This window comes from Lonchura striata, chromosome Z, assembly GCF_050655825.1.
Source record: "Lonchura striata isolate lonStrDom1 chromosome Z, ASM5065582v1, whole genome shotgun sequence".
Lineage (NCBI taxonomy): Eukaryota > Metazoa > Chordata > Aves > Passeriformes > Estrildidae > Lonchura > Lonchura striata.
In genome coordinates this window covers 72,156,953-72,172,368 of record NC_140740.1, presented here as the reverse complement: position 1 = coordinate 72,172,368, position 15,416 = coordinate 72,156,953, and the positions used below count along the sequence as shown (strand labels likewise).

The 15,416-nt window shown below is 39.1% G+C and overlaps 2 protein-coding genes across 2 annotated transcripts in view; one reads left to right on the top strand and one right to left on the bottom strand.

Moving 5' to 3' along the window:
• Positions 1-4,266: 4,266 nt before the first annotated feature.
• TMEM252 (transmembrane protein 252) lies at positions 4,267-6,927 on the top strand. The gene is given in 3 exon segments (XM_077790210.2): positions 4,267-4,671; positions 6,430-6,736; positions 6,739-6,927. Coding segments are annotated over 3 exon segments (621 nt in total). The 5' UTR covers positions 4,267-4,399; the 3' UTR covers positions 6,781-6,927.
• Positions 6,928-13,528: 6,601 nt separating this feature from the next.
• The window catches only part of PGM5 (phosphoglucomutase 5), a 67,833-nt gene continuing 65,945 nt past the window's right edge, over positions 13,529-15,416 (bottom strand). The window contains exon 11 of the mRNA XM_021531754.4: positions 13,529-15,073. Within this exon, the coding sequence (XP_021387429.2) occupies positions 14,984-15,073 (90 nt within the window). The 3' untranslated portion in view covers positions 13,529-14,983. The remainder of the gene's footprint in view (positions 15,074-15,416) is intronic.

Below are 15,416 nucleotides of genomic sequence, written 5' to 3'. Positions count from 1 at the left end.
CAGAGCCTTTCACTATATCTACTTGCTAAGAGAAAAAGAAGAGCAGTGTCTACTGTATTTTTTTCTTGACACAGCTTGCTGGTTTTGACATATATAAATTAAGGGAAGACCTCAGATGTCTTGATAATCCATCATGTTCATTTCAAAGTTTTACAAAAATGTACAGTTCTGATAGATATATCAATAAATAGCCTGATAGACCACAGATAATTCCATATTCATTAGGAAACTGTCCCATTTATGTGTAATTTTTTCTGACTAGCCAGTATACATAATCACTTTAAACTACTTAAAATATTAAAGCTTTCAACTATTAAACTTCAAATTATTGTTAGTTATCACAATTGTTATAAAACTTACTGTATGTCATTCTTCTAGTAAATAGCTAAACCAATAAAATTTGGAGAGAATACCTGGGAAAAAAGAATATCTGATTCACCAAAAACAAAGTTTAAATATTTGCTACAATATCATTTGTTAAAGACACAAAATTTTTGCAGTGATTTTAAAACTTAGTATCTTAATCCCTATTATTTTAAGTATTTATTACTGTTTTCTGTTACCCATATCTGGAGTAAATTATTCCCAACTCTCAATACAAAACCTGCAGTGTATTATTTTCAACCCATTTAGTTAATTTCTGCTCTTTTCAAGTATTTTTAGAATGAATTATACCCAGTTTCCTTTATGAAATTAAATTATTCATTCTCAAATATTAGCCACACCTCCTAAAATCACAATACCTTCAGGCACAAAGAGTAGTCCTGGCTGTGTTCATACATCTTGTTTTGCCTAGACATCATCACATTCTCAGACTGGAAATTGATCTGTGAAATATGATTTTGATGTTCATATTGCATCAACTCTCGGTCATTCTTAAACTTTTCTATGCTCTCAAAACTGTCACTAATTCAGGAAAAAATCCTTTGAGTGAGTTATTACAATAAATCATGTCAGTTAAGGGTGCTAGAAAGTTACAGAAGAAAGAATCAAAACTGGTATAAATTCAGAGTTTTAATTTTATTAAAAATAATTCATTTAAGACCAGAGTAAAACATATAATCTTCAAATTTCTGGTAAAATATCACTTTTTAGTATCAAATATGACCTCTAATATGGCATTATCTTATATCATGCATTGTACTGTGATATGATATGCAGCTGGCACTAACACACCCTGAGTATTTGCATTAAAAGGTCTATTTTTTAATTTTCTGATTATCAAATTTTCCATTTTATTAGTAGTTAAAAAAATAAGTTTGTGTTTCACAACTCTCATAAAAATGTGTATGATATCACAAATTTATTTTTGAGTAGCAGAATAATTCTAGAAACTGGTTTGTTGAAGCCTTACATGTTTCAACAGGATACAGGATAAGCAGTGACCTTTCTAAGTGAAACGCAAATTGCCAAACAATCACAATTATAAAATCATCCAGTGGAACACCCCTTAAGTTCATCTTCAGTCAGACTTCCTAAGAACTGCTTTTTCTCCATCTGGACTGCTACCTTTTGACCTTGGTCTGCAGCCAATTCTGCTCAGTAACCTTTACACCATGTTAGTTATTCCCTTTTCCCACCTGATCTCATTAGAAGCAACTTTCTTCCTGTTTTGTAAGAGAAATAGGAAATCTGCTCATCCAGTCTGATGCAGTCCAAAACATTCACTGCCAATAAAACAATCAAGCTGCAAAATATTAGGGAAACTGGAAAAGGCCAAGAACAACATTACAGAAAATCTGAAGTGATGGAAAATAAGAAAAATAATGGAATCCTGATAATTAAGCAGCATTATAGTGCTATTGTAATCTTTTTTTTTACCTTTTCCTTTATATACCCGCTGGATGAGATACAGATGCTGTTTTCAAGGATAATATACCCATAGTCTGTTGCCATAGATGAACCTGACCTCTTGGAGAAATCACCTAACTTCTGCAGCCTACAAAAAAAGCCCTGCAAGTCTCCAAATGCAAAACAAGAGGCAGATAGATATATATCTTCCCCATAAAAGGGGCTCCTATATGTGTCATCTTCCCTCACAGCATTGCAAGGACTAACCCCTCGTTGTCTGTGACCCCCATGCTCAGCTGCTGGGCAGTGCTGAGACCTTGCAGCCCCGCCACAGCCCTGCTCCCACTTCAGGGATGGATTCTGCCTTCGCCATCCTCTGGAGCCAGCAGCTGCCACTGACAGGTGTTGCTTGCTTCTCTCTCATTTCTTAGGATCGTCAGGGAACTGGCAGAGAAAATTAGTTTTTCTTTGGCTAAAGATTATCCTGCTATCCAGTTCTTCCCTCTAAGTGAGGTGTAGCTTAGTCACTGGCTTTTGATTCTTCTGAGAGTTATAATATTTATTTAATTTTTTCATTTCCTCATTAAGGATTTTTTCAGACTATACCTTTTTATCTCTTTTCCTAGTATAGGATGGGATTGTTTTTGAATTCTTGGATTTTTTTTCACATAGAATACAATTTCCCATCCAGGTTTCCTTGTAATATTTAACTAATCCTTTATCACCACATATATGATATGATGCTATAATGTTCCAGGTATTAATTTCAATGACTAAATAGGCAAGTGAGTACAGAAAACAAGAAGTAAAAATTATTTTTATCAACATCATTCTTTCATAAATACCATCTTGTAAAAGAAGGAGTTGGATTACTGCAGATGTGAATTTCATTAATTAACTGAACTTTAGGTAGCAGTCATGAATAATTCAGTACTTCTATTTAGGTAAGTTAAGATCTGAAGCATCAAAAAACCCAGAAGTAATAAAAAGTATTTTGTAAAATAAGGTATGTTTAACAGATATGGAGGAAGTAGAAATTGTACAGAAAAAAATATTGTCAATTCAGCTGTATCTGTTAACCTGGGGGAAAAAAAAATGGAAGGAAGAGCATTCCTTAATATTTGAAACAACAGCAAAGGTGTGCTGGTAAACAGTCCTGCAGCAGAAGGAAGATCAACAGGTGGACTTCATATTAGGCAAGACAGATGTAAATTAATTGCCTTTTGAAACAGTTTATTTTAATGTGTTTCACTCACAGAACACTTTTGCAGTTACATTTCTGGAAGAGTAGCTGTTGCTGTTGAGTGGGCATTCAACAGCACTGACTCTACCATTTCATTGTGCTCCACCTGCCTTTCACGTTCTCAGCTCCGTTAACATCTTCCCTGCATGAATTCCTACCCCCAACACATAGCTTTACCCTCCTGGTTACTGATTTTTCTGTTGCAACCAAGCCACCTCTTTCAAAAACTTGAATTTGGTGAAGCCAGTGCCTAAAATAACAGTTTTCCCTGTCCAGTGCCCCACCTGGTCCCTGAAAAATATCCACTTGTCCACATGCTGGATGGCAACTCACATTAGTGGGAATCTGCTCCACTCTATGTCTTTTCCACTGAAGCGAGTCTTTTAAGGGAAGTAATCTGTTTGTTGTGTCACCAGTGGATTTTTCAGTTGCATTTTTTACTGTTTTTGCAAATTGAATTTTACAAGCCAGTATAGGGAGTTGTGAGCTGGCTGTTGTAATAGCCATGCGATAGTAACCATGGAAATTAGGCAGCTGAAGAGAAAGCTGAGTGTACTTGTCAGACCCCAGCATATCTTTGGGGTAACTCCACATCTAGGAAACCTGCTCAGTAAGAACCATATTGCCTTCTGCTGCTTCTTCTGGAAGCACCCCCCAAGGCTGTCCTGTGTCCCAGTCTGAGGTGCTGGACTCCGTTATGGACTCCACAGGTCATGCAAGTGCTTCATGTCAGCTTCCCAGGCTCTTGGACCAAGGTACTGGATGGCAACTTTACTAAATCCTTTGTTGAGCCTAGATTGACATCTGTCAGACATTAATATTCTTTAGTGATACCTTATCTTGGCAAGTCAGAGAGAAAAGGTGAGATGACATCTTCCCTCAGAGAACAGCAATTTTACCTACACCTATTCCCCTCCCATGTCACTGTCTGCATTTATACAGAGCATATTTTCTCTTCAAACTTTTAATGGGGATTTATGAAGAGAATCTTTGCTGGTTGTTGGTTGTTTTTCTTTTAAAGTCAAATCAAATTTAACAAATACAGGTCTCATTCATAAGCAATGAAGTGTATAAACCACTGCAAATCATGCAATGAAGGGAGCAGTCCAAGTTTACACTCCAGAGATTACAGCGGCAAAGGGATGGTTCAGGAAGTTCCTGCTTCCTTCCTAAAGTAGGTAGAAGGTTACAAATTAATCTCAAAAGAGTTTATAATTCTTCAAAGAGTTAATGCTTCTCTTAATTGTCTAAAGGGCAGTTGGTCCTGTAGCATATAAAGTACCCATACATGAGTATGAGAAGTACAGCAAGAGAGCCAGCAAACAAACAGCAGACAGGAACAAAGTGCTGTGTCTTCTGCAAAAGATGCCAAAAGGTCTTTTTACTTTCATTCGTCTTTTTATGCTCTTACTCAGTTTCTCTACTATTTGTCTGGGAATACTTTGCATGTCCATAAATTCCTCCGTGTGCAGATGTGGAAACAAGCTAGTATTTCATTGCCTGTTAGCTTTGGGACTCTGTCTCCTTTTTACTGGCATTTTCTGGAGCACCTTCCATGAAGTCCTGAAATACAGGGCCCTTGGCATCTTCATGCGAAATCCCAGCCACAGAGAACCACATGTCTGCACCATAGACAGGTAAGTGTTGCAGATTAATTGGGAGGGAAGAATGCTATTTTTTAAACACACTGTGAAAAGAAAGAAGCAATACAAGGTTTTTACAAAATGCAAATCCTGTAGCCATTTTATTATTTTTCTGTGGAGAGAACTGTAGTCTCAAATTTTATTTGCTAGAGCAAGAAATAATGTGCAAACAGCCATTCATGCAAACAATACCTAAGGTAAGATATGCTACATGAAACAGAGATTCAGATTTTCCAAAGCCATGCACGGAGGCAGCATGTGCAGTTATTCCAACTTCATGCAGAAGCATTCTGAGTTCCATCTTAGAAGACAATTTAAGATGTTGCTGTGGGTAGATGCTCATGTAAGTCACCAAAGTTGAGGTATGCAGGGGGCCTCCGCTCATTCATCATATGGCTCCTGCTGAAATTTTATTGTCTCATTGTCCCCCTGATTTAAAAACTTCACGGAATTCAACCAGGCTAAGCACAAGGTTCTGTATCTGGGTTGGTGCAAATCAAAGCAAAAACACCAGGGAATGGTTTGAGAGCAATCCTGGAGTGAAGAACCTGGCAGGGGTTTGTTGATGAAAGTAGGTCAGCGTGATCCAGCAATGTGCACTTGCACCCCAGAAAGCCAAATGTGTCCTGGGCTGCATCCAAAGAAAGTCTGACCAACAGGTTGAGGGAGGGGATTCTGCTCCTTGGCTCTGTCTTTGTGAGTCCCCACCTGGAGAATTTGATCCATATCTGGCGTCCTGGCACAGAAAGGGCATGGACCTGCTACAGTGGGTCCGGAAGAGCACCATGGAGATGATCAGGGGAATGGAACACTTCTCCTGTGATGACAGGCTGAGAGACCTGGAGTTATTTAGCCCCGAGAAGGTTTCATACAGCACCCTATGTACATGAAGGGAACTTATAGGAAAGAACAAAAAAAGAACATGTAGTGACAGGACAAGGGGGAATGTTTTCAAATGGAGAAAGGTTATATTTATATTAGATCCTAGGGGGGGTGGTGAGGCACTGGAGCAGGTTGCTCAGAAAAGCTGTGGCTGCCCCATCCCTGGAACTGTTCAAGGAGAGGTTGGATGGACAACCTGGTCTAGTGGAAGGTGGCCCTGCCCATGGCAGGAGCTGAATGATCATTAAGGTCCCTTCCCAAAACATTCTGTGACCCTATGATTTTGTTCTTAACAAGTATGACGCTTTGAAAGAGAGAGTTTCTTAAACTCCACTAGGCCTGGCAAAACTCTTTAACAGGGTCACTGGATACAAATATCTTCTGGAATGTTGTGGAAGCCCTACTAGAAACACTGACAATGGGTGTTCTAAAGGCACTATAAAAGCAACATTCAGAAAATTTTGGTTAGATAAGCAGAAACATTCCAAATTTACTTTAAAACTGTGGAAAACAATAGTTTGCAATAATAAATAATTCTGAACACTGATCTCATTTTTCTTCCAAATTAAACTTTTCTGTCACTTGCTAAAATACAAGCATGATTGTTTGTATGCCATGGTTGGGAATTTTCATGGGGAAGGGTAGTCTTTTTAGAATGCTGTGTTTTAATAAAACATTTTGTACAAAGACAGGGCAAATGATACCAGTTATGCCTACATTTTATATTAATGTATTTCATTCTTTAAGCACAGTTTACAGTTAAAGCCTCATCTAAATTTTGGAAACATAACAGACAAAGCATCTGACCAAGCTCTGAGAGATAAATCACTCTTCACCATGATGTGTTTCTTTTTGGTTTTCTTATTTTAGGCCTGACTTCTATCCTCCCTCTTATGAAGACAGCATAGATCCTGAAAAATTGGTCTCCACACTGTCAGTTGGCTCCACACTAAAACAGCAAGAATTTGACAATATTCCTCCACCTCCATACAGTGAAAGCAGTGCAGAGTTTGTCAGTGAAACAAATGAGCAGGAACAGCCACCACCATACACATTATCTCTGGAGCAGCAGCAAACAGCTGGCCAAGACCCAAATCCCAGAAGCAGGTTAAATTCTCATATATTCATGCAAGAAATCACTTGCCAGCAGGACACATATTTCCAGAGGATATCTCAGGAAGAGCAACACCTATCAAAACAAGAGAGACAGGCAGCCAATAAAATCCTGCATCTGCAAAGCAGGGAAGAGTGGAAGAAGACTTATGTCAGTGATTCCTAATAGTATCACTACTTAAGGTGAAATTGCACAGGAAAAATATTGATAATTTGTGACTTAGAGTGGAGTTGGAGGGGATATGTAAAAGTGCTAAGTATTTCAAATTAGAAAAATCTCCAGAGAGATAGAAATGCTCAGGCTGTGTCTAGTAGAAGTTATAATCTGGCAACAGGAGTTTCTTACACTGCAAGATAAACGAAGCATCATGGTGTTATCAATCTTGACTTGTGCTTCATAAGGAGTTTCAGAAGAAAGCTCTCATTTTTGGTTTTAAGACATTACCTTAGCTTTTGTTTGAAATTTGCAGATTATTTGTTGCAACTGATTATTTTTGTATTGTAAACCATTCAAGTTATTTGTTTTATATTTTACAAGTGAATTCATGAATAAACTTTTTATTTAAAACAAATGCCTTGTATTTGCTTATATGATACAGGGTGCCCATGATTCAGGATAAGGGCACAATAAAATACACCACGTAGCTGCCAAACAGAGAGCTCTGGTTGTGCTTACATCTCCTCAGAGGGAACTATCAATTGCAGGAGGAAAAATCATCTCTGATTCCTCTGAGCCAGTTCTAAGCGCAGTTGCTTCTGTCACAGCTTACTCAAGACTGTGGGAACTGAAAAAGGGACCCTGTACCCTGTTTCTGACACAAGTGGCTTCATAATTACACAATGAACACCAGAAAAAAGACAGGCTTGAACTCTTCCTTCTTCTGTTACATATATCCTTCCTCCCACAAAATCACTGAGGCACATTTGCATGAGGCCACTAGCATCTATAATTCCAGATGGCAAGAAAAAGTTCATGAGGGTTCACTCAGATTAGAACTTGTAATATTTACTTAGGAGGGAACTTTTTTCTTTCTGGGTTGGAAGGTTTGGACTGGAGAAGATAATTTAGTCTGAGGCCCTGTAACAAGCAGGAACATCTTCAATTAGATCAGATTGGTCAGAGCACTGTTCAACTCGACCTTGAATTTTTCAAGGAATGGGGCAACCTGTTCCTGGTTTTGTTACAGACCAGTGAAACAGAAAAGCTATCACACTTTCCAGATATTCATGTACTGTAAGACTACAAGTTACGCATTTCAGCTGTACATGCAAGCTGTACATGGTGGTAGCCATGGCTAAGGCCAGGGAACTGACAGTTGCATCAGTTTTGTCTTTCAAAAAATTTCATTCTTTATGGGAAGAACATACAATTCTTCAGTTGCTGTAAGTAGAAAGGAAAGAAGAATAAAAAGGGGTGGACAAGCTACAGAGGAAGAAAACCCTTTCAGGACAAGTTTGGGATGAGAAATAGAGTAAAGTACCCAGAGAGAGAAAAAAAGAGTCCCTGAAAGAAACAAAACATAAAAATATTTTTCAAAGTGCCTGAAAAGCAGTACACCATAGAAAACAATAAAAATCAGAGGAACACAACATATTATTTTGAAAACAGTTAAAGAGAGGATCTGCTTGAGTGACCTTGTTATGGCCTTACCTCCTAGCATTACCATATCCATACCCCAAATCTCTTGCTTCTTTACTTCAGAGTCCCAGATTCTGAAGTTAACCAGCATTGTACAAGTATTAGTGAAGACAACAATCACAGCAGGTAAGACTGATTAACCAGGAGATATCCCTTTGCATGTTTAGCTTTTTTTTTTTTTTTTTCCCTGTGGAAATCTAACTTTTCCACTAGGTGATATTAAAGCAAGACCAAGAGAGTGGAAAATGGCTGGGACTACAGTTCTGGGTCTAAGAGCAAGTATTGCAGGGGTACTACTGAAGTTTGCTCTTGGAGTGGTTTGCTATAGGAAATGCATTCAGAGCATTTCCATATATATTTATGAACAACCAGGAAGTTCTTTCCTTTTTCCCAATTCCACAATAGTCCTGCAGTGCCCCTTTTCAGCGCCAGCCCTTTTCAGATGTTGTGAGATCATAATGGATCCAGAAATGTGAAACTAAGGATAAATGCATCTTCAACCTGCTGTATGCAATGAAGTATTTGATACAAAAAAGTTACTGAGATAGGGAGAATATCAATGTTAATACCTAATATTTTCATACAAATTGGTTTTAAATTTCTTTTTTCAGCTAATTATTATGAACTTAATGCAAAGTGGTATGGGCAATGAACTCAAAAATGTCAACCATATTAAGGCAGCAAAAGGCTTTAAACACTTTTTGCTTTTGATCATACTTAATAGCATGAATTTATCTTTGCCAAGAGGAGCAGCTGGAAATTTTAATTGACATTAAAATAAATTTTATTTGGGCTGAAGGATATGAGATGGACAAACTGAAGCTTCAGAACAGAATGGATTCAATCCATTGACAAACAACTTCCTGACACTGGTGACTGAGAAGCCAATCTTGGCACCCACAACACCAGCAGAAATGCGTGGGCATGTGAAGGTTTTTGCTGCAGAGATCATGAGATGGTGAATGCAGAAATTTGAGAGGAGGGAGAATAGCAAAGAGTGGAACCAAAGTTTGCGGAGCAGACTTTAAGATCTTTAGAGTTGCTTAAAAGAGTCACATGGGTTCTGGCCCTGGAGAAAAGATGAGTATAGGACAGCTGTTTAATTTTCAAGGTCACCACTTTTAAGCTCAAGGAATCATTCAACCTGATACACACAGTTCAAACAAAGGGAGCAGAAGACCTACATGGATGGCCAGAGAGCTCCTGACTAAACTCGGATATAAACAGGAAACGTAATGTAAGTGGAAGCGGGGACTGCTGAATTAGCGGGAATGCAGAGCCCTGTACAATCATGCAGGGATAAGATGAGGAAAGCCAAAGCCCACCTAGAGTTGAATGAGGTGATGTTGTGGTTTTAGACCAGCTGGAAATTAAGTTCCTAACATCCACTTCCCTTCCCCCTACCCCTCACAGGGAGAAAGGGATAAAAAGGGTTGAGACATTATGGGTTGAGACAACAATTTACTGGTAAAATAGTAATAAGATAAAGAAAGCAAACAGTTAACAGCAACAATACTAATATTAATAATAACAATATATAGAAGAGGGTGATTACCTGCCAAAAATGCTTGTGGAAGTCCAACTATCCCATTAGACTTACATGGTTGTTACCATGGCCAGCGACTGAGACAAAGGAAAAAAATGGTGGCTGTTACTGCATCCCTGGTGGCCACATGGCTTTTCCAAAGACACAGGAGAAAAGGCTGGACATTACCACAGCCAGTGACAGGGGAGTTTTGTCCTGCATCTGAGACAATGGAAAACAATGATGGATAAATCTCCCAAGCCAGTCTGCATGGCTCTGCTCAGACCACATCGACTGCACCACTCTGTTTGGCACTTTGCTTTCACAGGTAAAGAAGGAACAAAAATGTCTGCCCTTCCATTCTTCCTTTTCTTCTACCCAAAGCCATGCCCTCCAATGATGTGACTAGTATAGAATAAATCATCTGTACACATCCATACAGCTCCAGCCTCCTAGACATTCCCATATCTCCATCCCATCAAATGCCAAAAATAACTCTGTATGGGCTGAAACTAGGACAGATGAGAAATGTGAAGGGTAATGGGGAAAGTTTCTACAGCTACATGAGTTGAAAGAGGGCATAGGCTGAGGTGTTCAATGCCTCCTTTGCCTCCACTTTTGCTGTTAAAAGCAGCCTTCAGCAATTTTAGGCCTTTGAGACTAGAGGAAAAACATGGAGCAAGGAAGACTTACCTTGGATGGAGCAAAAAAATTGTCAGGAAGTACAACAGGACATACACATATTCATGCATTGATTTAGGATGGCATGCACAGAGCTGAAGAAACTGAGTTGTGCTATTGCAAGTTACCCTCTATTGCCTTTGAAAGATTGTGGGTGATGGGAAGTGGCCCCTGAGATAAGAGAGCAAATATCACTTCTGTCCCTGAAAGAAGGAGGATCCAGAGAGTTATAGGCTGGTCACTTTAGCCTCACTTTATTTCCCGGGGAGGTGATGGAATAGCCAATGCTAGAAACCCTTGCCAAAGACAAGGACAAAGAAGTAATTAGGATCAGGAAGGATTTATGAAAGGTAAATTGTACTTAACCAACTTGACAACCTTCTACAATATTGAAGTTCACAAAGGGAAGTCCTGCCCTTGTGGATGAACAAACCCAGACACCAACACATGCTGGGGCCAGTGGGCTGGAAAACAGCTATACAGAGAAGGATCCGGGGGTCACGTGCTTAACAAAAACTCGTCAACTCACCAGCAACTCACCTGCACAGCAAAGACAGTGATTGACATCCTGAACTGCACCAGGAAAAACAGCAGGAGCAGCTGGAGAAATGATATCCTTTCCCTCTGTTCAACACTGGTAGAGTTAAGATACATCGGGAGTGCTGGGTCCAGGTCCAAGCTTCCCAAGCACAAAACAGACATGGACTTTCCAGAGTACCTCCAGCAAAGGACTATAAAGAAAAAGGGACTGGAAAATTTGTCACATGATGATACACAGAGAGCTGGGAGTGCTTAGTCTGGAGAAGGCTCTTGAAGGATCTTACTGATTTCTAGAAATACTTGGTGGGTTAAAAAGAAGTGTATGGATCAAGACCATTCTCAGTGACAAGATGAGGCAATGGGCACAAACTGGATGATGTGAAATTCCATCTGAATACTCCAGAAGGTTTTGCTATTCAGTTTTAGGTTTTGGCTGTTGGAAAGGATGGATAAATATAATTTCCTGGCAAAAGATTCACAATAGTACAACCAGGATGAAAACAATCCCCCCTGATGGCTGGACACACCCTTACCTACAGATAGGTCCAAAAGTCAAATGGACTGTTCCATCTCAATCCCCAAAATGTATGGTTCATCCCACAGCTGTAACCCTCCCCTGAAACATCAGGTGTCTGTGACCCAATTGGCCCAAGTCTTGTTCCAGCCCACCCTGAAGCCCCCTGATAAGGGGTCTCAGAGGGGCCAGACACTCTCTTGGATCTTCCCCTCTCTTGGAATCCCCACTCTCTTGGAACTTCCACCCTCTCCTAGAGCATCCTCTTGTCTCTCCCCTCCCCCATCCCCTCAAGCCTCGCCACGTGCTGTGTCTGGCAGCTCCAAGCAAGACCTTTCACCATCCCTAATAAACCTTATATCCTAAGAGCAGCCTTCGGAGATCTCTCATCTCCATTCATCTAAGCCATCCTGGAGCCCAGCCTTCCCTACATTTGTCCCTTTTTTTTTTTCACTATGGAAGCAGTCAATCACTTGTACAGTTTGCCCAGAGAAGTTCTGGCATCTCAGCCTCTGGAGACAATTAAAACCAATTACAGATGGTCCTGGGCAGCCTCCTCTACCTGACTCTGCTGTGAGCTGGGACATAGGTGATTTTAGTCCTGATGAACTAGATGGCCCCTTCCAACCTTGAATATTCTGTGATCCTGTGTTTCAGGTGAGTAGTACATTGCCTTCCAAACTTCTCTGAACACAGAGAAAGTATGAGGGTTTAGGAAACAGAATGATCCAAATAAATGTTAATGCAATCACAGCTGAATAATACAGGAATCTTGCAACTTCCAACCTTGAGGAAGCTGCTAATTAAACAATAGCAAAAAAGGGTGTGGGTCTCTGTCACAGTGCCTAGACACTGATAAGATGAACAGTATTAATAATAATTTTCTCTCTACTAAATGTGTGGTCTGGTTTTAGGAGCTCTGCATCTTTCAGTAAGTTTGTATAACTTGCTTTTTTCCACCCATTTATCTCTCACATTAATAATGAAAAGATCTCAAGCACACTCCCATGAGACTGTGGCTACAGTCCTCCCCGACACACATCAGATAAAAAGAGCTGTACTTGAGCCTTACAAAGTTGTATTCATCTTCTTCCAAAGAAAAGCAGTTAACTGGTGGAAAATAACATTTTATCAGTATCACACATCACCATAAAAAAAGGGATGGTGAGTGGATTTCAGGTTAAGCTACTTCTGCAAGTCTGCTCTTTGACAGCTAGTCAAAACCAGACTCAAACAACCCCTTTTCTCACACAGTCCTTTTCTCCATTTCCCTACACAGGCACAACTAATGTTTCTCCAGCCCAAGACAAAGTCAATACAGAGATTTTAAAACATGCCCTTTGTTTATGATGACTGCCTTCATGAAAGTAGACTGCCATCTACTGCAGCTCTAGTGACAGCTTTCTGATAAAAGTACAAATATTCTTCAGTCTTCATCTGTTCTTGAGTCTTCCCACTGCATCCTGAAAAACACCTGGCTTCAGTATATTTTACTTTTCAAACTGCATTCTCATTTCAGAAAAGCCTGGCAAATGTATAAACAGCTAGTTCACTATATGATCAAAAATAATTTCACTGTTAGAGAATGTGTAAGAGATTTTAGAAATTTTAATGGACTGACTCTCAGAATGTTCTTTCATGCAACCTGGTACTTTGAACTGTCATAATCCAGAATGTGTCTGTGCTTGACCCTGTGTGATCTACTAGATAGGAGTTCATTATCCTGCACCTAGAGAATCCCTAATAAATATAAAATATTATATAAACCAGGTTTCTGTGAAGATAAGTGCTCTCACATTATAAACTGTCTAAACTGTGTGAGAATGTCATGGTCATATAAAAGAAAAATCTTTATAAAAAGAACTGAAGTCCTATAATCTCTTTTTGTTTATGGCAATACTTAATGGTAAGGTAGGAGAACATACCTCATTTGTTTAGAGTCAATTAAGTAATAATGTAATTGTAATAAAGGCAACTTTATTAGGATGCTTGAAAGTGCAGGGTGTCTTGTCCACAATTATGTATTAAGACAGATATACAGCATTACTCTTTATTATATACTAAGTGCTATAGCCATTTTCTGACAGAAGTGTTGGAAGAAATTTAAACAATTTCCTTTGCTGCAATATTATATAAATTTTACTAAAATTTGACAACCACAATGAATTGAAATACACTGCAAAGAGGCAAACTGCACAAAGCCACCTTGACGAATGATACAAGTGTTCACACCATTTCCAAGGAAGCAAAGCCTTCAAGCAAATCACATGCATAAAGTGTTTCTGTTCTTTTTCAGAGCACAGTATTATAGCTAGAACTGCTGTATCATTTCACAGGCAGAAAAATGCTGATGTCCATATCCCCAACAGCCTTCTCAGATCTATGCCGGGAACATCTCTTGCATTCCCCAAATTTTTATTGAGTGATTCACTGTTACCAAGAATCTAATAGAAACCAAATTCACCAGGGGGTGAATCAGACTAGTATTTCTATTCAATTGATTAGGGTTTAATTCCCTCTTATTCACTTGCTTGGTAGTAAGTGAAGCATGAGTATTCCAAAGACTTAAAAACTTCTGTAACTCCTTAAAAATTTGGTGAACTTGCAGAGATTATCTTTCAAACACAGTAAGCACCAGTATCATCTCCTGACGTAAGGATTCTTATGGAAGACAGATTCCATACCCGACATATTGCTGGAAGGACAAAATCAGCTTTATAGAACAAAGGCCTCCTTTTGGAGAAAAACAACCAAAGAGTCAAAAAGTAAGGAAAATCTAAAGGCACAAGTCACATTGATATGTTTTAAAAGCAGGGGTAAAAAAGTATGGAATAACCCCACCTTTGGGCACAAGTGTAAGTGTGTATACAACACTGCTGTCAGCGTGCATCTGTGAGCAACAGGAGAGGCCTGAGAGGAGGCATGGAGCCAGGGGAGGAAATACACCCCGTGCAAAGCTTAGCACATGGCCCTGTGACTCAGACGGGCTCTGTACCCCTTTGCAGAAACCTACCAGAAGGCGACAAGAATCCCAAACAATACTCACCAAGCATGTCTTTGCTTTGCAACTCCTCCCTGTCACCCCCTTACTGAAATTTCTCCAACTTTTATCATAGAATTCAAAACCAAGCAGTTGTCATTTTCAGCTACATTACTGACAACATTTGAACATTAAGGCCTCTTTCTTTGGTTATACTGTTATCAGAAATTATGATACTGCAGGTAAAACAAGTCAATACACTATTGCATTTGGAGATCAATGCAAATGATTACGCTTAATGTTATATTGAATTTTCCTTCCCACCCAACTTTTAAAATCATACAAGGCACAAATGGCTAACAAGTTTTAACAAGGTTCTGTCTCTTCCTTGCTGTTCCTCTTTTGGCCCTGGTTTAACAATCTTCCGTGGCTTCAAGTGATGACAGTGGGTCCCTTTCGTCCTGTCCTCTCATGAATCTGAGATATTTTCAGTGCAATTGCTATAAGAGGACTCAGCACAGCCTAAAGATGAAGAAATACATTGAATTACATAAAACAGAAATATTGAAAGACATCTTACATTTATAAATTCTTCTTTTAACTGCACAATTATATAATAATAATAGTAAACAACAATATCAAAAACTGATACAGTCTATTGCTGTTATATTTGACACAATGAAGTATCATGCTTAGCATATGTTTTGTGAAGTGTTACATTGAGTACACCTAAGCTATGCAGAAAAGAGAGACAGTAAATATATGCTGTACTGATCACTCTCTGTGTAACAGGAAATGTGGAGCTCTTTGAAATCTGCAGTACAAAACAACCCAGAAATATCAGAAGTAAACTTGTTTCTATTCT